At 42.1% G+C, this 24,209-nt stretch overlaps 2 protein-coding genes across 2 annotated transcripts; both read right to left on the bottom strand.

Moving 5' to 3' along the window:
- Nucleotides 1-319: 319 nt before the first annotated feature.
- On the bottom strand, nucleotides 320-6,537 carry mogs (mannosyl-oligosaccharide glucosidase). Its single transcript, XM_086083968.1, has 5 exons — nucleotides 6,432-6,537; nucleotides 4,231-4,597; nucleotides 3,855-4,078; nucleotides 3,559-3,752; nucleotides 320-2,292 (listed from the first exon to the last, which is right to left on the bottom strand). The coding sequence occupies exons 2-5, from the start codon at nucleotides 4,580-4,582 to the stop codon at nucleotides 519-521; spliced, it is 2,544 nt and encodes an 847-aa protein (XP_085940094.1). The 5' UTR covers nucleotides 4,583-4,597; nucleotides 6,432-6,537; the 3' UTR covers nucleotides 320-518.
- A 514-nt stretch (nucleotides 6,538-7,051) lies between these two features.
- Nucleotides 7,052-23,328, bottom strand: pdcd4a (programmed cell death 4a). Its single transcript, XM_086083366.1, has 11 exons — nucleotides 23,040-23,328; nucleotides 16,622-16,924; nucleotides 14,947-15,044; nucleotides 13,327-13,440; nucleotides 12,831-13,052; nucleotides 12,364-12,461; nucleotides 11,478-11,592; nucleotides 9,268-9,375; nucleotides 8,222-8,332; nucleotides 7,987-8,126; nucleotides 7,052-7,567 (listed from the first exon to the last, which is right to left on the bottom strand). The coding sequence occupies exons 1-11, from the start codon at nucleotides 23,083-23,085 to the stop codon at nucleotides 7,516-7,518; spliced, it is 1,407 nt and encodes a 468-aa protein (XP_085939492.1). The 5' UTR covers nucleotides 23,086-23,328; the 3' UTR covers nucleotides 7,052-7,515.
- Nucleotides 23,329-24,209: the final 881 nt, after the last annotated feature.

Genomic DNA, 24,209 nt, shown 5'->3' with positions numbered 1-24,209 from the left:
CCTGAAACAACAGACAGGTTTTTTTGGCTTTTAACGTTGTGACGTTGCTAGCAAGTATGGCTACGTTACTGGAGCTATTATAAGTTTGCTTTAATACAACCAGTGTAACAAAAAAACATGTTTGGATGCAGTTTTGCTTGATGAAGCAAAGATATTTCTCCTTCTGAACACCCCAGGTGTACTTTAGAACAACTGAATAGGATGGAGTTTCTCTTGAGTTGAGAAAAAAAAAAGGCAGTATTGCTGTACTTTCAAACCTCTCAAAATGAGTTAAATTCTTGTCCCAAGTTTCAGAGATAAGACAAGATTTAGTCAAGTATATTGTCAAAAACATTTATTGTTTTCAAACAATGTTGACATGATCAATACCAAAGTCTATTATGATCCCTGCCAGTCAAAACGTCAAAACACAGGTCGCACATACAAAATACTACTATTGCTTTTACATCAAATGATTTTTTTCCAATTTTTTCCGCAATGTGAATTTTGGGGCACCGTCGTTTTCGGATGAGATGATATTAGTACTGTTCAGCCATCATTAATAAAGTTAGGGCTGACCAGCCAGTGAAGGGGTGGCTCCCTTGACCCCTCCCAGTAAGGTCATTGTACTGTTCCCAGATGTAACCTGTTTCTGCATACTGTCTGTATACATTACTGATAATGTTAGTCCTGAGTTCTTCATACAGAGCAGCTGCCTGTTCCTGATACGGCCCCTGCGTGTTGCTATAGTGGTGGAGTGCTCTCACCGCCAGGTAGTTGATATTGATCCACACCGCTCCTCTCCAGTAGGGAGCGTCGTGCTCCGTGTTTCTCTTCATGTACAACGGATCGGCTTTGGAGAGAGAGCGCAGGCCGTAAGGTGTCCATAGCTTACTGGGATCTTTCATATCTCTCAGAACGTGCTCCATTTTGGCCGAGTCCGGCTGAAGAATGTGCAGCAAGAAGGGGAACAAGCCGACGTAACCCAGAGCGTTGACGTACTGCAGTTTGGGCGCCTTGCGAACAGAGCGGACCAGTCGCGTGACGGGGAACTGGTGGCGGTGTTGCCCGGGTGGCATGTACACCTTCTCCTGCTGCAAGGATACGTCCTGAGTGTGGTTGCCGAAATCGCTGAAAGCGCGAAGCTGCTCGGACCAGTGCAGCTCGTTCAGCAGATCGTTGTCCGTCAGCACTCGGTGGGTGAATTCGTAGTCGAGGTGCGTTTCGCCTAAAAGCCGCGCGATCCGAGCCATGATCCTCGAGGACAGGGCCATCCAACAGCGCAGGTCCACGTGGCGCTCTTGCGCCGATGGGTGCGAGGCCCGCGGGTAGTCGTCCAGACCAGAGGTTAACGTCTTGGGATTGAGGAACAGATTGGAGTCCTTGTCACGCCCACGCCAGCGGTACGAGTTAGGCAGTGGCCCCGACTGAGTGGTGTTGTACCACTCGAACCAGGTCTTGAGTCTGGGGTAGAGTCGCCGGAGGAAAGGCAGAGTGGGCTGCGACTGCACGCTGTCTGGATTTAATGACAACTGCTCAATTAGTCCCTCAAGGGCTAAAAAGAGGGTGGGCGGGTTCGCGTTCTCGTTCCGCTGAACGACAAACTCAGCCGGGACCTTACTGTGAGCCTCATCCCCGAGGATCTGCTCACGGGGGATCCAGCCCTCCACGTTCATCAAGTCTAGCCAGTGGGAGACGGCTTCTCTCGTCACCTGGGGGTCCCACTTACTCAGCAGCAGCTGGTGGAAGCCCTCATCCCAAAGGAAACCTCGGGGGAAGAAAGAGCGCGATGGGACGGCGGTGAATAACGCACCCTCGGGGTAGAGCAGCGGGTATTCGTTGTAGACGGACTGCACCACCGACTGGCCGTAGAAGTAGCCCATCCCGCCCAGCATGTTGCTGAGCGCCGCCTTGCCAAATTTGACGTACGCCCGACTGTAACCTTTACTCTCGAGCCCGAACGTCTTTTCAAACTTGGCATCAAACTCGGCTTTCCTTTTTTCTAGCTCCTGAGTCATAATCGGGCCCACCAGCTGGTCGTGGCGGCCGCGAAAGCTCGCAGACTCGAAGAGAACTTCCATTTGAAAGGGCAGCTGAACGGTGACCTGGTGCACCACAAAGTCGGTCTCTTTCCTAGTATCGGGGGGGTTCTTCTGTTGGTTCGGGTGATATGGGGGCTTGTATGTGTCCACGCCAATATAATGCCGCCTCTCCCCGGACGGCGGGCTGAAGACAAACCTGTGGTTCAGACTGTGCTTCACAATGTCAGTCAACTTCTCCAAACCAGGAGCGCGAGTTTGAAGGTAGTTGTAACTGAAAAGGCAAGAAACTATTGATTAGATCAGGGATGGCCAAACTTTCTCCCTCCGAGGACCACATACAGAAAAATCGAAGGATGCAAGGGTCACTTTGATTTTGATTTTGATTTTTCTTAATTTATTAGGCACACCGAAATCAGCCAATCATGTAATTGCATATTTTGTTAATATATTAAAGTGGTTTTTTTTTTTTAAACTGCTATCAAGATTTGGGGGGTGATGTTTTCACAGTTTGAACCTTGACACGGAGTAGAAATGAGAGGAAACCATTTTTGATTGTTAAAGGGATACTTGACTCATTGACATCATGGCTCAGTTTGCTGACCAAACCCAGAACAAAGGTGAGCTGTAATTGGTCGTTACCTATTTCCTCAGCACAGGTGATGTCATCTTAAGTTGACAGCAAGTTTTTAAAGATATTATTTGTACATGAAAAATAATTAAGTTATCACATTAATTATAAACAAAACCTTAATTTGTACTGCTGAAAATGGCTCAGTGAGTCAAGTATTCCTTTAAAATTGTTATTCGCCACAGTGTTTTGAAGAGAAACACTGTTTAATTGTAAATAGTTCATGTGTATCTTTGCATATTTAGAAAAGCTCTACTGTACATAAAAAAATTGTAGCAGATGTCATTTTTTTGTATATGCCGCGCGCCGCTTAAAGATGGACGGCGGGCCATAGTTTGGACACCGTTGAATTAGACCTTGTGTTCTCTCAGCGTAGACCAGTGTTTTCCAACCTTTAACAAATAATGGTATCATGATAATCTTGTCTCAATTTGCTCACATATTGATTCCATCTTGACACTTGTATTATTCAATTGTATGAATGACAACGTGGATACACCAAGGAATTACACGCCGTCAGGAGATGTGAAGCCACCGGCGGCCATCTTATGTTGCCGCTTGCAAAGCTCGCCTAACTAGAATACATTGATTTCTCTGTGGCGTTTTCACATCATCTCTACAGCTAATATGCCACCATGTATGGCATACAGTTGTACCAATATCACTAATATGAGTTTTAATTTTCTCTAATAAAGTATATCTTCGAGTGCTACTCAAAGATTTATCTGCATCCTGTTGTCAGAACCAACAACAATCAGATGAAAGTAAAGCCCATTAGGCTTTCTCAAACAAAGACTGAAACACTTGCTCTGTACTGCCATCAAGTGGTTGGAGCTATGAAATGTTACTTCACGCAATACACGAGGGATCCATTTTAACAGTTCTTCATAATGTACTTGGCCCGCTTACCTGGCATATTTAGCACTTGTCAAATCCCCTGTAACTGGTTTCCGGAATGTGATCTTGAAATTACCAAGCTCTTCGGAGACACCCGTGATGGAGGCGAGGCGTTTTTTCTCCTCCACGTGAGCCTCCAGTGAGCCTTGCGTATCTGCCGCAGCGTAGAACATCAGGGAGATGACTGGTGCCTTGGAGGCAGAGCTCTGATGGTTACAAAAAAGAAAAGAGAAAAAAAAGACAATGATCAGTTCGCCCGTTAGCGGTTGCTATGGAAACACTGTCACACATCGACGGTTTAGACTCACGTGTTGCTTAGCGGTGACCCTCCAGGTCCAGTCTCCACCGTGATCCCCTCCCACCCTCTTGACAAACTCGGTGGTCAGTGTGAAATTGTTTTCTCGGACCTCCTGGACGCCAAAGGTGAGCCCGTCGTGCATCAGCCAGCCGTAACCTTGCAAGCGATCGTCCTGCTCGCAGGTGTGCCTCAGGTTCATGTCCATGTCAGAAAACTGACTCATCCACATCATCCCTGACGGCGCAGATGGAGGAAGCGTAGATGAATACATATACCAGTTTATTATCCATGAGCGAGATCTGCTGATACTGATGGCTTTATTTATTTGTGTTTTATTTTCATCAACCGGTTTACATGTGTGTATCTATTGGCCTGCGTGTGCCTACCTGTCACAATTGACCTGGGACTCCTCGTTTTCATGCCAAAGTAGACCTGAGGCCTGTAGGAACCCCAGAACCTCTCCGGCGAGACCCGGGCGCTGCTGGAATTGGCATCCAGGACACGAGGCGACGAGTGCAACGTCACCACGCGCTTGGACAGACTGGAGCGCATGTAAAGCGCGTAAAAGAACCAGATGAGGCTGACCACGCAGAGGCCGATGGAGATGTTGATGAAGATTTTGCCAATGTCCATTTTCTTCTTCTTCTCCTTGCGGTGAAACGCAGGGGGCTTGTCATCTTTTCTTAGAAGAGGGGGAGCGGAATCTCCGGTCACCACCCTCTTTCGCTGCCTGCCCATCCTGCCCTTGACAATCTGCGCACGAGAGGAATGTGTGGAGCTCAATGGCAGAAATCAAACAGCGTAATCCCATTATTTATTTTACTACTACTTAATGAAGGTCATTGATTTATATCGTTATCAATCCCAGACTTAAGTCTGCTCACTCCTCGCTCAGTTCATCTTTAGTAATGTCCGTGTATAAGTTGCAACTAGTACCAATCATTTGGAATCGGTCAATCGGTTCCCGGACGCCACCAACAGGCCCACCCAACCAGGCGAGCAGCCAAGGCCAGCGCATGCTCCTTCACCAGTAGCGTCTTCGCTGACCTTGGATCAGCTTTTCACACATGGCTTCCAGAAAAGCAGATCGGCTTACATTCTGCCCATTGCGTCCACAGCAATGTTCACTCCATTCTGGTCAGATTTTGACACTCCTTAGCGCCCGCCCACCAGCTGAGTAGGCCCCGCCGGCTCCATCCCGGAACCATGTTGATCAACCCATTGTAAATATTTACAGCAGATGCATTGCAGCCAGAATGCAACCTCATCACAACTGACTTGCATGTTACAAATGTCCACAATTAATCCCAAATCTCTGTCGAGTTGTGACTTGCTGTTCCACAGTCTCGTTCCTGCAGAAGTGACTCGATAATCTTTTTCCTTTCAAGTATTTCCGTGACCTTTTCTTTGAGTTTTGCAAGAGAAGATTTTATCTCCTGTCTCGTCAGCTATTTTTCCACCAGGCATATTGCAACACTGTAGTTAAAAATCCCAATGTCAGAAGTCATGAGCGGGTGCAACAATGTAGTTAAAAATCCCAATGTCAGAAGTCATGACTGGGTGCAGGAGCGAGTACAGATGTCTCCTTCCTCGATAAATGCGTCCTTGATTTATTTATTTTTTTGAGGGGGGGTTGGGTTTATTGAGTTGCGTGCTCTTGGAATCTTTCCAAGCGTGCTTACAGAAGCGTATTGCATTCACTTGGGGAAAAAAAAGTCCTGTTTTTTTGACAACTTTTTGGGGGGAGCTTTTCTCCCCTTGTTTTTCTGAGTATTTTTTCTGTTTTCCTGAAATTTTTTTCAGCCTATTTTTTTCATTTTAAAAATATTCAGTAAAACTGAAAAAAAATATTCAGAAAAACTGAAAATTTAAAAAATACTCAAAAAAATAAAACTCCCCCCAAAAATGTGTCAGAAAAACAGAAATTGTTTTTTTTTCCCCCCAAGTGAATGCAGTACGCTTCCGTACATGCTCGATAAAGATCTTGACATGTGGGATTTTTAGTGGACGTTTTTTCTTTTTCTTGTTTTGTCTATCTAATGTTGCCAATAATCATCATGGTGTCAACCAAGCTGGGGAAGGTCATAAAAGGGCTCGTTAAAGCTTGTAAATTCCTTAGACAATGTGTCTCATGTCATATTTATGTGGTTATGATGGTAAAAGGTTTTCAAAACCCTTTCAAACAAATAAGTTGCTTCATTTAAGATTTGAGCAAATTGTACAATTCCTTTTTTTTTTCACGTCCTCGACTGTTGACACGCATTCCTGCCTTACGTTCACTTTCATTAATAGTTCTGGTCGTGAGTCGTGACGATCATATTATAGGACTTCTTGGCGTTTGAAAGGCGATAGTCAATTTGTATTCTCTGTAAAAAGTGCCGCGATTTAAAATAACGTGTAGTGAACCCCTTGGGTGTCATCATGTCACACTTCGGTCCACTAATGCAACGTTGCATTCATGCCTCCTATTAGACCTGCCTGGAAGCTAACATGATCAAGTACGGTCGCCGGTCGGTAGTCACAAAATTCACCAAAGACAATACAAAGGTAGAGTGAGAGAATGTTCATTGAGTGGTCGTTTACCCACCTGTTAAAAATTTCTGTCTCAGCTATTCATTATCCAACACTTGCTAGTAGGGACGCTGCATCCGCGTTCACGTCTCTGGTCGATGACGTGTTTTCGCTGCGCTTGAATGTGACGTCATCGTATCATTACACCTCTTGTGAATAAAAATGTAGCTGAATAAATACAAATTCCGTTAATTAAAAAAAATCATAATCATCAATTACAGTACATAAAGCGGTCATGAAATTATGAAAGGTTCAATAGAATCATGTATATTTCTTCTTCTTTTCAACGTAATTAATGGCATGAGTTCATGTTTTCATAATTGATGTAGTGGACTTTGTTTAGTTTTCGCACAGAAAATAATTAATATATAATTCAATGTAATTGAGTCATAATAAAGTTAAATTTCAAGTTGCGCAAACCCTTGAGGTCTAAAACCTAAAACAGACCATTTAAAACTAAATAAATTAATAAATACACACTCGTGACAAAACACTATTTTTCCAACCCCTTTAGAGCATTTATTAGGCTGACAGAGGTGACTGGTGATGACAAGCAACACGTGAATGTAAATGTTTTGATGCGCAGCTTATACAGTGCATACTGCTGGCAAGAACAACAACAAAAACAAACAACTGTCATGTTGCCTTTTTTTAATGAACAAAATATTTTTTTATACATATTCAAACTTTGGTCAACATGTAAAACAGACAGAAAAGCAGTTAAGTGTCAATGTTTAACAAAACCCTCTCAGGAACAACTGAAGAGATATGTCCATTAATGGAAACGGTGAAGCAAAGCAAGAGGCTAAACACCCCGATAGCAGGTCCACTTCCCCTCCTTTTGCAGCTGTGAGTTATTTTTGGAGGGGAGAAAAAGTACACAAGCTGAGATGATAGGGATGGACCAACCCAAGAAAAACTGAACATTCTTACAAAAAAAAATGAAGGGAACTGGCTTCACTTTCACCAAAGATGCTGTGTGTGTGATGATGATGATGTCATCAGGGAGGAGCTTCAAACTTCCCATGTATCCAGATGAAACGTTGACGCACAACTCGACCAGCGTGCCTCCTCCTGAGGATCCTCTTTAGCCGTCATCTTTAATTTTTAATCTTGCCCCCATCGCCTTCGCTTACCATACGCTTGCGCCCTCTATTGGAAGACAAAAACATTTTTGATAGAATGACAGCGACGTCATGGACAGTGGATCCAGAATTTTACCGGGAATAGTGTAAACAATGCTTTTGCTCACATAGAGAGGCATTTACACTCCTGTAGAGTATTCGGTGTATAGGGCTACGGTGGTAATCATGACCTTTATTTGCACAAATGTATTTTCTAAATACTTAATCTAAACACAGTACATATTCTCACTGCCCCCTCCCCACCCCCAAAAAAATAAATACATAGAAATGTGGTCCTTATTTGAGGTGAGATGTCTTTTAGGTCAAGTAGCTTTCCTATTTATCTAAAATAACAGTAGTCTTGACTATCAAGTTTTGGTTATTCTACCCACCTCCAAAAACTAAGACCTTGTTGTAAAAATGAAGGCAGAATTCTTAGGTACTGACTTTGAGGGAAAGGCGTCTCTAAGCTGCTTGGTGATGACAGACTCCTGGTAGCAGACGTCCACAAACGTCTCCATAATCGCATGGGCGAGTGGCACGTCCAGATTTATTTGAGGGAGCTCGTCGTAAACCCGCTGGAAGCCCTGCAGAGGGCAAAGTAAACAAAACAAGTCTTTGCTGATGGGTACTGGTGGGCAATAAGAGTTATTATCATCTTCACACAAGACACGACACGGACCCTGTCCATCTGATCCACGGTGAGGTGGCCCGTTTTCCAGAGGGACTGCAGCAGCTTGATGATCATGGGGCTGGCCATGTCACCTTTGGATTCCAGCACCATTATAATAGCCTGAGAATACAACACAAAACTTTTATGTTCAGGGTTCACGTTTGATTTTGGAAATGGACGAACGGGCCAAGTCGTGATCGATGAGGTTAAAAATGATAATAATTAAAAATAAAAAAGTGTATGTCTATTACATTATTTTCAATAAATATAATGTAATTATTCATAAATATAATGAATTACAGTCCTATCCTTATCCTACGTAGCAATCCGTTTCTTGGCCTTGAATCATATTTTGGGTATTATTTGAATTTGCGCTCATACACACTAACCAATGCATATATTGTCCGATATATGAATTATCGGCCAACACATTTAGTATAAATAAAAAACAAACAAACAGAAATGATGTGGAACTGAACTCTTTCCCATGGCACGTCTAATGATCTCTCGCAGTGAAGCAATGTGCCACAGTTTCTTGGAATCACTGCATTAAACATTTTAGCTCATTTTGATATCTAAAATATTTTCTGGTTGTATTTAACTAAGACTTCAACTAATATTGCGTGCATTGTGAAACATTCCATGTCATCACCATTTAAATTCAATGTTTTATAAATTAGTATTGAGGAACAGCCAGTAACAAACTGCTCGTTCCAGAACCCGAGGATTGTGGGACATTTATTTCTATAGACGGCCACAATGTTCTTATTTATTTTGGATTGATCAGTTAGGACTCATACTTGACAAATGAGAGTGTAGTCCCTGCCAAAAACAACAAACAGTCCTTGGCATAAAAATGAATGAAAGGATATTTTATTCCAATTTTTGTTTTGTACTTGGCAGGATGCAAGGAGATGCTTCATGGTATCCCTGTACAAAATAATCAGATCCAACATTGGCTGCTTGACTTTAAATTATTTTATTTTTTGGGTGAGAATATGCAGGTTGTCATTTTGTGAGTGTTATTTGTCAAAATTGAGTCATGCGTTTGATACCTCATAGACGAGCTCATGGTGGAAGTGTGGGACCTCCAGTTCTTGCAGGCATCGCTCGGCCTCAATCACGTCTCCTGAGGTCAGGTACTCCTTCAGCAGAAGGTTCATCTGTAATAAAAAATAAAATAAAAATAAAAATAAAAAAAACACGCTCAGCCACAGCTGAAAAAACTTTATGTGATGTTTCTCGAGGAATTTGCAACAATTTCCTTTGGCATTCTGCTACAAATGCTTCAAGAGTAAAAGGCCCACAAAGCAGTTCATCTCTCCTGTTGAATTCTGTCCAAGATACAGGAAAGTGACAAAATTATCACTGCTCTGGAAAGCCCTCAACAGGGCCGTTGATGGGGTATTAATTTGATGTGGTTTGTTGCACATTGGGGGGTTTTAACCTAGAAAACTTTGACTGAGGGGCTCTCTATGCAGATTAAAATAAATGGCCAGTTCTTACTTTGTTGTTTAGCTGCAACATGAGGGGGAAGTTAACCGTAAACATTTCTTGATAATAATATGTCACCTTACTAGTCGAAACATGACATTCGGATATTACATTTGTGTAATATGAGTTCCAGATGTTATTAATCCATCTCAGGAGGTGGCCATTTTGTCACTTGCTGTCGACTAAAGATGACATCACTGTTGCTCAGGGCTCAGACAACCACCAATCACAGCTCACTTGTTTTCTGAATCTGAGCTGTGATTGGTTGTTGATGAGCAACTGTGATGTCATTTTCACTCGACAGCAAGTGGCAAAATGGCCGCCTTCTGATATTAAGAAAAACTGCTGAATTTTGCTGCTTAACTCATATTCCACTAACGCAATATTAACCAAAATATCATATTTAGACTAGTGGGGCTGCATAGAACATGGTATTGTCAAGATTTTTTTGGGGGGTTGACTTCCCCTTAAAATGAATTACTGAAGGAAGGATTCTAAAGGGAGACTTTTGACCAATATAGAGAGTGATACAGCAAAAAATAAAAATAAATAAATAAAAATAATAATAATAGGCAGTCCAGTGAGTTCCAAGACATGCATATAGTGAAGTAAAGCAAGATGCAAGGACGCCAGGAGCCTGAGGCATTTACACAATGCCGCAATGAGTGAGCGCCAACTGTCAAAGTGCTTTCTTTTGTACAAACATCACTCTCACTCTTGCGTAACCAACCATCTACTTCGCATGGCAACACCCAAATTCACAGCACCGAAAATTCCACAATACACCGCTTAAACAGTAGGCAGTGAAAAAACGACACTGGTGTGCAGGTGTGTGCGTGTCCGCCCCCTGCATTCAAAAGGCACACATTCTGCTGACACGGCAACAAAGAAGAGCCACCACGCCTTCTGTTTGTCTTACAAAATGTCCACACAAGATGGCGGCAGTCCGTACACACACACACACACACGCACACACTCGAGTGTTGCCAAGGATAGAGCGGCTTTGCAACAAGATAGGCAAACCGGTAGATGGCCTTAGGTGAGAGACGGCCGACATTGTCCCATTTCAATGGCCTGCACACTTTCTGGATATGACTTTTACAGCGTCACGAGTGTCTGCATGGAAATTGGAAACACAAACCACTTTGTTCAGGCTTTACAGCCGGCATCCTGTTGCAGGGTTATAGGGAGGTGGATCCTACTTTGGTCATTGATGACTTTGGCAAGAGGCCTGGTACACACTTACTGTGGCGGCCGCGGCTCAAAGGTGTAGAGACGGTCGTTGACCAGAAGGTCGGCTGTTCGATCCCCGCTCTCCCAAAGTCATGCGTCGTCGTGTCCTTGGGCAAGGCACTTCACACACATTGCCTCCTGTGCTACTCACACTGGTGTATGGAAGGTGCGAATGTTTGGTGGTGGTCGGGGGGGGGGGCCTTAGACGCACACAGCTGTGGCTACTTAAGTAGCTTACCGCCACCATAGTGTGAATGTGAGCGCATGAATAATGTATCCATTCCATTGTAAAGCATCTTTGATTGGCTATATAAATCCGATGAATTATTATTACATACAATCACGAGGTGCATATTGACACACGCAACCTACAGTGCCACCTGTATCTTTGCCATGTATTTATAGCAGCCTGACAAATGCATTTTTATGAATAGGTGAAGTTTTTTTTTTTTTGGGTGTGCCTATAGCGCAGACTGTGCAAGTGAAACAATCTTAAAATTGTGGCTACATATCCAATCAGTTACTGGGCTGAGGGTACCTCTTTGATGAGATGTTTGACAGGTCTGAGGCCGCCGCCCACACCCCACACGTTGTCCAGACGCACCATGGCGCTCTTCAGGGACAGAAGCACAGCGGCGCGGTCCAAGGCCAATCTGACCACAAGCGAAAATAGGGATAGTTTGAAAAACAGCACACCAAAAAAAAAGGGACCTGGTACAGCTTTTGTCCTGTATAGAAAACCCTGCGGCACCATGTGCAAGAAAACAGATGTTCAAACAATAATTGACATATGATATTCTCACAACAATGCTGTTGTTCTTCCGGGCGTTCAAGGTTAGGCAGTAAATGAGACCTTATAAATTATACAGGGTATTTATTGTGCCCTAGGTTAGCTCTGTCAGCATATTGCTGGTGTCGTGCCAAAAATGTGTACCTCCAAAATAGGCACTTTTCAGGAGACCCCAAAAACAACATGAGAGAGAGCAAGCCATTTTCAACACCTTAGACTGATCAATAATTCATAAAAATGACACCATGTGTGGACTGACCAAAAGTATAGATTGTTTTTGTTTTTGTACCAAATTGTGACTTATGACATTTCGGTCTGACACCAGCGATATAAGTACAGTGGGTGAGTTTTTTCACTTGCCTTCTCATATATACTGAGGCAAATGTGGTCACGTGTGTGAGGCAAAAATGCTACGTCAGTCACACACACACACACACATAGTACATTTGCATAGTATCTCTGAGAAGGGGAAGTGAAAAAACTAAACTACAGTACTTACTTTACATATGCTAACCTAAGACACAATACATATCCTGCCATTTATAATGTCTCAATTATTGCCCAAGATTGAAGCCCGCAAGAGCAACAGAATTGTTGACGTGAGAATGGCCCATTTAAAGAATAGAATGTTCACCTAGCATGGTCGCAGTCTACTTTGCCTTTGTAACAGTCCAGGAATGACATGGGAAGGACGTGATCCGCTATGGCTCTGGCTATAAACTGGCCCAACATCTGGCGTTTGTAAGAGATACATAAAATAAATCAGATGAGACTACAGCAGATGTACAGGAAGCAAAATAAAATTCAGACATAGAGCAGCTTTTTATGGGGGACATTGCGCCATTAAACTTGTAGAAACTTTAACAATGCGCTTCCTCCTCACATTAATGTTTTATTTTCTTTAACTCTGCAAAAATGTCTCTGAATGATTTTCCTTCGCAACTAATCGGTGGTTAGACAGTGAAAAAACGTCTATTTCTTTAAGCTACTACGTCTTGATGCCTTCAGGCACCACACTGCCTCTCACAGGTTACTCCTAGTACTACACCACTACCTGTTTTTCACACATCGCAGTGCTCAATTAACGAACGCAGCACGCACCTGCGGAGCCTCTGGCGTGTCCAGTAAGAGATCGGGAAGCTCTTTGAGCATCTTGTCGAAGGCCCGCGACATGTCGCTTTGGGTGAGCATCTTGACGGACAGGTCGGACAGTAGGCGGGAGGTGAGCTCTCGGTGGCTGGCTTTGCCTTCCAGGGACAGCGAGACGGCCACTGAGGAGAACTCGAACTTGTTGGAGCCCAAGTTGAGTTCTTTCAGCAGCATCTAAGTGAACATGCATTAATGGGTTAGCTATACACTTGGACACAACATTAGGTACACCTGCGAGTGTTGAACCAAAAATCGAGCCGATATAATAGGTCAGAGGCGTATTTATTTAGCGTTCACTGACCCTTTTTGAAGCTCTTTTCTGATTATTGTTGCAATAACAATGTTAGGTTTAAAGCATTCTTGCCATTTCTCCCGGTGTACTCACAGAACTAATTATTTTTTTTTATCTTTTGCAACATAGCTGCATAAAAATGATGTCTTCACTAACCTGGACCTCTTTTGTGTCGCCGTGTTCAAAGTATTCCTGGACGATTGGGTTGACCATTTTTCCCAGGTCCCTCTTGTCCACCTCCGGAACAACTTTGGCATAAACCGTGTCTCCCTTCCAATGACAAAAGGGTGCATTATGTTAATACAGCAACATCTGAAAGAAACCCAATGCAACAATGAAAAACAAAACTCATTCACGTGAACGCCAGCTTCGTTTTCAATGCGGACTTCAATGGTGTACTTTGGTCACCTGTCATACTATATGGATGCTTTCGAAAGAGTAGTAGGGAGGTCAGACTGAAAAAGGAATCACAATAATAATAATAATAATAAACAATCAGACTTAAGTAAAAAATAAAATAAAAATGAATAAGTCAAGAGAAATGTATGTATAATACTTATATTACTTTTTATCATTTGCTGTTGTTTCCCCAAATGTTTGCATCCGCATGACTATTTTCTACTACACAGTGCTGCCTCCCAGTGGCCAACATAGGTACACAAGAAGGAGCAGCACAATTAAATGGATTGCAGTATGAAAACATGGTGGACTAACTGTTCACATTTTGTTACCCCATACTTACATACTAAAGTATGTAATATTACAGCCGGCTAGTTTTATTTAAAAAAATAAACAATAAATAAAATAATATAATGAACTGATTAATCTATAAGCTTATTAGAAGAGCCTTCCTTTCATACGACATTTGAACTGAACTGTGTGAACTTTTCCAAATTCAACCCGACGTTTATCTTTACTACTTGGAATCTATCCAAGGACATAGTGACCTTGTATATCAGCCAGTCAATCCCCTTGGTCAGCACACGGCCCATTTATTTGTCAGTACCGGCGTGTCTTAGTTCCCCATTGACACAGTTCCGGTTCCACTGTGTTCCAACATCAAGGACGAAATTACACTGCATCAACTTTTTTTTTCTTCCCACGGCAGAAGCTCCATTCCCACTCCACTTTCTTTCACCGCCACATTGAGGCCTTTGCTTGATAAGGCGGTTAAAGATTGAAAGGTTCTGTTGATTGACATGTGACACAGCCATCTGGATAACAGGATCATGTGACATACGCTTGGACGTGCTTGGACGACAGATGTACCAAGTACGAGTGCAAGTGCGTAGATACCGGTATTTGCCAATACAGGGTACAGATACTTGACAATGCCAGTTTTTCTTGCAGTTTTTGATGAAATTATAATTTCAAATATAAACAAATATGGTGTTTTGCATATTGTGTTAGCATTAAGCTAACACTAAAGGACTTTTGCGACACGAAACCGAGTTTGTCGGCGACTGAAAGTGATGTTTGCAAGCGGAGCCCGTGGGCACTGTGACGTCAATTTCAAATCGACAGCAGGTGGCACGCACCGCCCAGGTGGATTTGCATGCTTAATTCATATTCTACAAACACACTTTCATCTGCTTATTTCCGTTTTATTTGACTGATAGATTCAAAGTAAAACTGAGAAAAACATTGGGACAGTTCGAGACTCTAAACTGTCCATATGTTTGAATGTGAGAGTAAATGCACGTTTGTCTATAAATTCTCAGCCACTGACTGCCGACCAGAAGCGTCCCAATACTTATACAAATATGTTGCGCTTACCTGAGCAGATTCATCGTAGTTGGGATCCTGCAAATCAGGTTCCTCGTCCTCATAAACCATCCCAGCGGCCCCCCAGACACCTTTACCACCTGCTCCACCTGGGGGGTAAAAAAGGTCAAGTCAACGTTTCAATTACTGCTAAAACTGTCCTCACTGGTAAAGAGCATTTCTTTTCTTTTTGAGGGAACTCCAAATTAGGCAAAGTCTTGCCGCAATTTGATTGGCTGCTTGCAGAGCTCACGAAACAAGCCACCTCTCCAGATAGTTGGAGATCGGCGGCTCATTTTGGGCCGAGCAGACAGGGGAAGGGTGAGCAGTCGCACACACAGGTGAGAGGAGGGACGAAGACACGAACACAGACAGATGCATTTTTGCCATGTTGATTCAGACTGCCCTAAAAACCAACCAACCAAAAACAAAAACATGCCGTCATATGACCACATCACCAATCCAAAGTAACCACTTGCGACATTTGACTCCACCTCGCCAATCACGCGCAGCCGGGCAGTCACATGACCCCACACAGATGGCAAGTTGTGCCAAAGTGACTCATTTGTATGAAGCACTGCAGAAATAATGGCATGTGATTTGCAACCAAAAGAGACACAACACCACTCGGCCTTACATTCAATCTATTTTTACCTTAAACAACAAATGCACGTGCATGTGCACGCACACACACACACACACACACACACTTTTTATGGACACATAAAGCTGCCTTGTTCCTGTTTTTCTGCGTAATCTCTGCCTGGTGAGGCTATTGTGCACACTTTTGTTTCACAAGTGAACACAAAGTTTTTTTTAAGACAGACTTAATTTAACTCATTAACTGCCATTGATGGCTTTAGATGTCAAAAATGTATTTGAACTATTTCAATTAGTTAAAAATGTTTCCCCACTTTTGTTAACAAGAGTATGAAAACCTAGAAAAAAAGTTTATATTGTACATTTAGAACAGATATAAAATTTGTGATTAATTGTGAGTTAACTATTGAAGTCATGCGATTAATTACAATTAAAAAATGTAATCACCTGACGCCCTAATTTTTTTAATTTTTTGAAAAAAGATTATTTAAAAAAGAAAAAGAAAAGAAAACATTAAAAATTAATTTGCCAGGCGAATCATTTTTTTTATTGTAAATAATCGCATGACTAATAGTGAACTTATGATTAATCACAAATTTTACATCTGGTCTAAATGTACAATATAAACTTTTTCCCTAGGTTTTCATACTCTTGTTAACAAAACTGAAAAAAAAATATTAAACTAATAGAAATAGTTCAAATGAATTTTTGACGTCTATGGCAGTCAATGGCAGTGAATGAGTTAATGTTTTAACTAAAGTGATATTTTTTGGGCGTTTGACAGTCGTGCTCTGATTAAATAAATAAATCATAATTTACTGACTAGTTAATACTTTTTTTGTTTTGTTTTTTACTGGAGTACAATTTTTGGCTAGGGTTCACTGCTAAAATATTTTTCTCAGTTGATTTGTATAGGTTAGAGGTAACAGTTGTGTGCAGACTTTTTATATCCACTGTATCACTTGAAAATAATTTAAGGGGCAAAAAATATCAAGACATGGCAGCATTTTGTTTTTTTAGGCAAACTACAACCAAAGTATCATGCAGAAAAACAAACTAACATGATATAGTCTGGTCCGAGAAGTACCTTTTTTCGGCAGGCCTCTGCCTTTGCCCGTTCTGGATTTGCGGTCGTTGGTGGGGACTTTGCCTTGGGGACTGTTGGGGTCCGCGCCGGCGGTGTCCCCCGACTCCGAGAGGGACTCGCTGGTAGAGTTTCGGGACGATTTGCGCAGGCGCCGCTTGGCCTTGGCCTTGAGCCTGGCCTCGTGCAGGGCCTTCTCTTGAGGCGTCCAGTTGCCGTTCACCTCCGCCTCGTTCAGCTCGTCGTCGTCATCATCGGCGTAAGGACGCTCCGCCTCGGCCTGCTTGTCATCGGGAGGAAACGTCCCTGTGAGTGAGCAGGACACAGCGGAAGTTAATGAAATCGCCTGTGTGCCGGCGGGGAGGCGTTCAACTACCACATTTCAGTGAAATCCTTGTGGGTGACACTTAGGGGTGTCCCCCAAAAAAAATTCTCATTTAGTACGATTCAGAATGGATTTTAAATGTCCCAAAATCACATTTATTTAAATGATCTTATACTGTCTTGTCTTTGTCTGTGTGTGCCTGTATTTGGAGCACTGTTGTACCCGGTTTGGCCACTGAGGGGCAGTGTGGTTCCACGCGGTCTAACACACTGTTAAGTTGTAGCCACATTAGAGAGGAGAAGGAAAAAGTCACGATCAAGTTATTCCAATAAAAGTTTTGTTTTTTTTCTCAGCGTGGAGAGTGATAAAAGTGCCGTGAGTAGCGCGCTAATTAGCATTAGCGAGCCAGACTGGAGTAGGTCATTACAATTCCTTGCACATCTATAGATCGAAGCAAAAATTGTTCTTAATCGAAAATCGATTATGAATTGAATCGCGGACCAAAAAAAAAATCGGAAGCGAATCGTGAGACACTCAAAGATTCCCACCAATAGTGACACTGATCAGATATTTGTTTATCCAGCTTCATGCTGCATTTCCTCAAGTAGTGGCCTCCACTTTTATTGTGGCTGTTATCCAGAATCATTAGGAGCCACTCACCTCAAATTGACAGCTTCTTCCATCACCCCTTGCACACAAAAAACAACAGCTGGTGTAAATACCTTTACTGTGATTGATAGCGCCATGTGTCGTAGACGTTCAAACCGTATTTTCAAAATCTATAGCCAGGGCACGTATTTTACGTAGAAAAATCTCACGGCACACCGCAAAGTAAAAGTCACAAAAGGTATTTACAGCAAATTAATGATCAGCCCCACCGTAAAAAAACAAACAACCCATTTTGCGTTTTTGCTTTGTACTTGATAATATAAAAACACAGAGGAATGACTAGGACCTAACTGATATGGATTTTTGGAGGGGGGCTAATGTTGATTCCTACACTCTAAAAAGAGAATTGTTGAACCAACTCAAGTTTAAGAAGAGAATTGTTGAACAAATTGATTTTTTTGAGTGTCTATGGCAGAATAAAATGAGTTGCTATACATATTTTTTGGTAGAGGATAAAGAATACATGATGTGTGTATTGTTATTTATTATCTGTCCCAATATTAGTGTGCAAAATGTTCTCTTAAAAAAAGGGGGGGGCTGGTAAAACCGCAACGATAGATGCTGACTGTTAGCCTGACAATGGCATTTTCCATTATATCTTAGCAATAAGCTAGTGGGTGGTTCGGTTCGTAAGGCAATGTAGTTTGTATGTTTTAAATATACAACCTTCTTTCTTGATGAAATGGATGAAATTTTGACTAATTTCCAAACCGCTGCCAGGGTTATATCTTGGATGTCACTTTGGATGTTATTTTGACTTTGGTTTCTTTAAATTTTGGTTAGGCTAGATTAGTTTTTTAGTGATTAGTGGGTTTGTTTGGCTTTATTTTTTAGACAACGCTTCATTTTTCTTAGTCATTTTAGTTTTTGAATCAATATATGACGTGTTTTCACAAAATCAGGCATATGTTGCAAAGACTAGTTTTGAGTTATTAACCAAAACGCATTGGACAAAAGTGACAAATTTTCCCCAAAATAACCTCCGGTCTCTATGTTCATTTCCCAGCAGCACAAAAGTTCAAATTGTAGTCGAAGTTTCTTAAAATAAGTAATCAGTCGACAATATGCAGCATCGTAACTATGTTTTTAGTCGACTGCTAGCGAGCGCGTCTCGGCAGGCTGCTCAAAAATAACCTGGAGTTCACAAATAATTTATATCAATGGACAGAGAAAACATAAGCCAGACACATGTACAGCCATATCGAATAACACAAGAGTTGTTAACGACACTCTTCTTCTCTGTGGTGCATCGAGTTTAGAAGGCATAAAAAGAAAACCCCCATCTGCACAAGTCTATATTCTATGATGATCGAGTTTTTGCATTGCAAACTGTACATGTATTGTGCGCCAGTGTTTCGGTGGCTAGCATGCTTATTAAACATTTGCGGATGTTTAGGGATGACCGTATACGTGTGAGTCGCAAACACAGGCGGGACTGGTGCGTTCCTCCCGCAGGCGTGGGAGGAGGAGGGGCAGAGCAAAGACAGAACACATGGTAAAGAAATGCTGACGCCTGTTTTTCTCCGTCGCTCCCACCCTTGCACAGTCGGCTCGCAGGGGCCGACCTATGGAGGTAAATTTGGTGCAAAACTAACTTGTGCAAAAAATGTGTACCTGTAGAAAAAAGTCTAAATTTGTATCTGTAAAAGTCGTGATTTGTATCTGTAAAAAAAATGTGTGCCTGTAAAAAAAAAATTTGTGTCTGTAAAAGAAATGTGTACCTGTAAAAAAAAAATTTGTGTCTGTAAAAGAAATGTGTACCTGTAAAAAAAAAATTTGTGTCTGTAAAATAAATTTGTACCTGTAAAAAAAAAATTTGTGTCTGTAAAATAAATTTGTACCTGTAAAAAAAAAAATGTGTATGTGTAAAACAAATTTGTATCTGTAAAAACAAATTTGTACCTGTAAAAGTCATGATTTGTATCTGTACAAAAAAAAATTTGTACCTGTACAAAAACTATAAATTTGTATCTGTAAAAGTTGTGATTTGTACCTGTAGAAATGACAACTTGTAGTCAAAGAAGTCGCCACTAGGAGTCACAAGTGGGTTTTCTGCTGCTGTACTGTGACGTGAGTTTTGCCCCAATTGTTGCGCTACAAATGTAGCAAAACTAATTTGTACTTGTAGAGCGCCTGATTTGTACTTGTAAAGAAGGGGGCGGGCTCTGGTGCAATGAAGGGTTGTTTTGACCAATCAAGTGAGAAGGATTTGAGCGGATTGGAGCGCAACCTCATTGGTTTAGCGAACGACGGTGGCGGGACTCGCGGAAGGATACAAGCAGGACACATCGTCGCCAACCAACATACATATTAAGAATACTTCTTAATATGTATGTTGAGGAAGAATACTTCAGTATTCTTAATATGTATGTTGAGGAAGAATACTTCAGTCGACTGAAGTATTCTTAATATGTATGTTGGTTGGCGACGATGTGTCCTGCTTGTATCCTTCCGCGAGTCCCGCCACCGTCGTTCGCTAAACCAATGAGGTTGCGCTCCAATCCGCTCAAATCCTTCTCACTTGATTGGTCAAAACAACCCTTCATTGCACCAGAGCCCGCCCCCTTCTTTACAAGTACAAATCAGGCGCTCTACAAGTACAAATTAGTTTTGCTACATTTGTAGCGCAACAATTGGGGCAAAACTCACGTCACAGTACAGCAGCAGAAAACCCACTTGTGACTCCTAGTGGCGACTTCTTTGACTACAAGTTGTCATTTCTACAGGTACAAATCGCAACTTTTACAGATACAAATTTATACTTTTAATACAGGTACGAATTTTTTTTTGTACAGATACAAATCATGACTTTTACAGGTACAAATTTGTTTTTACAGATACAAATTTGTTTTACACATACACATTTTTTTTTTACAGGTACAAATTTCTTTTACAGACACAAATTTTTTTTTTACAGGCACACATTTTTTTTACAGATACAAATCACGACTTTTACAGATACAAATTTAGACTTTTTTCTACAGGTACAAATTTTTTGCACAAGTTAGTTTTGCACCAAATTTACCTCCATACGACCTGACTACATATGGCGTGGCCGTGGGTCACATGACTGGCTCGGGCGCGTCTACAGAGAGGGTAATGAATACTTATGCAGAGGCCCAGATGATAGTGTGAGCTCTCACTGCGCTATATATTACTGGAGGGTGGGAAGAAGTCCAAACCACAGCTAAAACTAAATCCAGAGTCCCAACTCTTCCAGAATGCATTTCATAGAAAGGCAACTGTGTGTTTCGCAGAATTTCAGTCGCGCGTTTAACTCTTTCAAGCCACACCCGACTCCTCAGGAGAGAACAAGCGCACACGCTCCTCTTCGCTTGTTCCTCCCCTCCCAGATGTAGGTCACGCGGCCTGTCACTGGTTGTAAATTAGGACTCGACCAACCGCCCTGTGCCAAAAACACGTGGCCAACCAATCAGGGTACAGCGGAGAGGTGCGGGGAAGGAAGAAGGAAAAGTTTTTGCCTAAATCGGAGTTGCGCAACAAGTGTTCAAGTCAGGCAACTTCTGCAGCTGCTAAAAACTTTGTTGTTGTCACTTTTACACTTAAACGTGGGCCATATAGAGCAAGATAATTGGATTTATTTGGTCACACAGCACTAAAAACAAACTACAGAATGCAATTTTTGCAACTGTTTAATTGAACTGAATAAAAAGCAGAAGGTGGGGGTTAAAGTTAAAATAGTTTTAAAGTTTTCCCCCCTATTTTATATGTGGTTATTTTTTTTCAACGTCCACTTCCCAATGCATTTTTAAAATAACACAAGCATTGTTGACGTGTTTGCTTTTTTTCTTTTCAGGAGGAGAAAAAAAAAGCTCTCTTTCAAGTGACCTACTACAAGTCCACTGGACTGTACGTCACAAACCTATGAGGGGCTGCCCTAAACGTGACATGTGCCCCCCACAGTTTGGACTTGTGCAGTCCAGTGAGCTAATGATACAGCTGGTGTGCAAACCCGACACCTTCAGTGCACATACTACGTGGCCCGGATGCCAAGGTGTGTCATGCAGAAGGAACGGTTGTCACCACTGATTGATTTAATGTATGCATCAAGTAGGACTGAACGATTTGGAAACCTAGCTTCCTCAGTATTGCGATTTAATATGTTATGTTTCCAAGGTCCTCTTCCAAATGTACTTTTTAACAAAAACAAGCAATAAATTAATTTGTTTTACAATAAACAATGTCAGATTTATTTTTGCATAAATGTTTTGGTCTTACAGGTTAGTTTTACACTAGGATAAAGCCAAATTAACCATGAAGTAATATGAAAGACAATTTATCTACTCCAGTGGTTCTTAGCCGGGCTTTGATCGAACCCCAGGGGTTTGGTGGAGGTCAAGACACACGCCCGACTCATGCAATTCATGACGACAAGCCCCGCTTGGCCATCATTGGCTACATGTGATCACGCACTACTTGGCCTATCTGCGCTGCAGTGAATTTGGTGTGCCGAGTAGTCAACTTGTAACTGCTGTGATGGTATGTCGTGTGATTTTTTTATTATTGGTCTAATGAATGTGTGCAAAATGAATTCACATGCATAACGAAACATATGGTGTTCCACAGGGTTAAATTATGGGGCATCTGCTGCCCCCATTCATAGTTAGATCAACTTAATTGTTACCCCCCCCCCCCCAAAAAAAAGTGGCCAAGAGGCTGTAACTGTGTGTTATCTTGGATTGACATACATTACAAAAAAAAGGGTCATATGGACAAACTCATGCACTATGGCAGTGTTGTAGAATTCAATACAAGTCAGTGTACTCATAAGAACATGTTTAATCCGTGTCTGGTTAACCGCACAAGTTGTTTGTTGCGCTGCTAATAATACCCTGCAGTTTACATAACATTTCAATGCACTGAAACGCAGTGATTATATAAAGCCTCTCTGTGGATACTTCTGACGTCATGTGCACCCTACTAAACACGGACGTGTCTTTGCATGACGGAAACTGACGTCGAATTAACATAAATAAACTAAACTCCCTGGAAGACAGCGATAGCGTTGTTCAGATTTTGGAACGTCGTCTCGGGAGCGTCGGTAGACATGTTTGTCAAGGCGGAAGTTAGAGCTCCGGGCTCGTCCAATCAGGAGCAGAGGACTTTTAACAACGGCGAAAATAGCCAAACATTGTGCATGAAGCGAGACAGAATTGGAGTACAAACATGAGTTGGAACGTAAAACGTGCAATATTGCATCATCATACAACGTTGTGTGGACGAGTGGTTGTGGATGGCGGGGGTGAGGGAGAGGGGGAGGGGGGTGTCTACGGAGCACATGGTGCACCGTGCAGCATGCTAGCAGTGCAGCCCATCCCATGCATGGACAATGGTGAACGGCCAGAGCATGTCAGCAGGCACCCGTGGAGCGAAGGTCGAACCCCCCCGACACAAGCACCGACTCACCGTCTGACTGTTTAGACGAAGACCGAGCGTCCACTTCGGTCGTCATGACGAGACTTGGCTGGATAACAATCCCCCCCACGCGCGGGTCCTGCAGTGTGTCTTTCTTCCTCAGTTCCACCAGGGGACAAAAAAACAAACTCAAAAGAGAGGAGGATGAATTAGCTTAACGTTTAAAGGTGGCTGTGGAGAGCACGACACGAAAAGGCGATCAGGTGGACTCTTCAGGCCGAGCACAATTGAGCAGCAAGATAAACAAAGTCTGTTTTTAACTTGGAGAGCAGCGAGCGCGGTCACGTGTGCGCGTGGAGGGTGGGGGCTGGGCTCTTCCGACCAATCACAAGCAGGGGTGAAAAAAATGCTTTTACAACCTGATTTGTTTTGAGTACTGTACGTACTTTCCCACTCTCAGTATTGCACGATGACAGACTTAACGATTTAGACATATAGTTAAATATACAAAAAAATGTAGTGCGAGGTGACGGCAAAGCACGTTCGTAACGTGTTGTTGTAGTTCCAATTCTCGCCAACAGGTGGCGGCGTAAACTATCTTGGGTCATGTTGCTAATAAAATAGTGCAACAAAATTTTACATTTAGTTATTTGTATTTATTTTATGAAATTATATATTATGACTACATTAATTGTCAAATAAATAAATATATTCATGATTTTATTGAAACAGTGATATGGAGATTAAAGTATTTATTACAGTAATTGGGTTGAATCCTAGTGGTTGCTACAGTTGCCTCACAGGTTTGAATCACATCTACAGCCCCCCTGTCTGGAATTGGCATGATCTGCTCATGCTTGTGTGGGTTTTCACAGGCACAAAGGCACTAAATTGTCCATAGGGTGGATTGGTTGTCTTCAGTACAGTATATTCTCTGAAATTGGCAGGTGACCAGGCCAGTCCAGACAAGAATTGATGGATGGCTTTTAGGGCACTTGGCTGTCTTGTACTCAATTTGAGAGAGTACCGAGGGTCTGTTAATGTGTCATGAAGATTTGTTTAGTTATTAATTCTCATCTTGGTCTTTTCAACAAAGGAACAATGATAGGACACACCTTTTGGGTTAAATCAAAAATAATCGTGACTAGTCTAAGCTTCTTATAAAAGTGTTTAATTTCCAATAAAAAATTAGTTGCAAAAGCAACCATAAAGGCCTGTTAA

This window comes from Leptonotus elevatus, chromosome 8, assembly GCF_054856555.1.
Source record: "Leptonotus elevatus isolate MCC_2025b chromosome 8, RoL_Lele_1.0, whole genome shotgun sequence".
Taxonomy (NCBI): Eukaryota; Metazoa; Chordata; class Actinopteri; order Syngnathiformes; family Syngnathidae; genus Leptonotus; species Leptonotus elevatus.
Note: the sequence above shows the minus strand (reverse complement) of the source record. Positions and strands in the feature narration are given on the sequence as shown.

Bases quoted from the DNA above. Each gene is read 5' to 3' on its own strand.
- pdcd4a (XM_086083366.1), bottom strand. From the start codon at position 23,085: ATGACGACCGAAGTGGACGCTCGGTCTTCGTCTAAACAGTCAGACG. The intron at 15,045-16,621 runs GTACTTCTCGGA...TTTACCCCCCAG, and splicing joins CAGAGGCCTGCCGAAAAAAG to GTGGAGCAGGTGGTAAAGGT. The intron at 13,053-13,326 runs GTTAGTGAAGAC...ATGTTCACTTAG, and splicing joins GCGACACAAAAGAGGTCCAG to ATGCTGCTGAAAGAACTCAA.
- mogs (XM_086083968.1), bottom strand. From the start codon at position 4,582: ATGGGCAGGCAGCGAAAGAGGGTGGTGACCGGAGATTCCGCTCCCCCT. The intron at 3,753-3,854 runs GTGAGTCTAAAC...TGTAACCATCAG, and splicing joins GGGTCACCGCTAAGCAACAC to AGCTCTGCCTCCAAGGCACC. The intron at 2,293-3,558 runs GTAAGCGGGCCA...TTGCCTTTTCAG, and splicing joins ACAAGTGCTAAATATGCCAG to TTACAACTACCTTCAAACTC.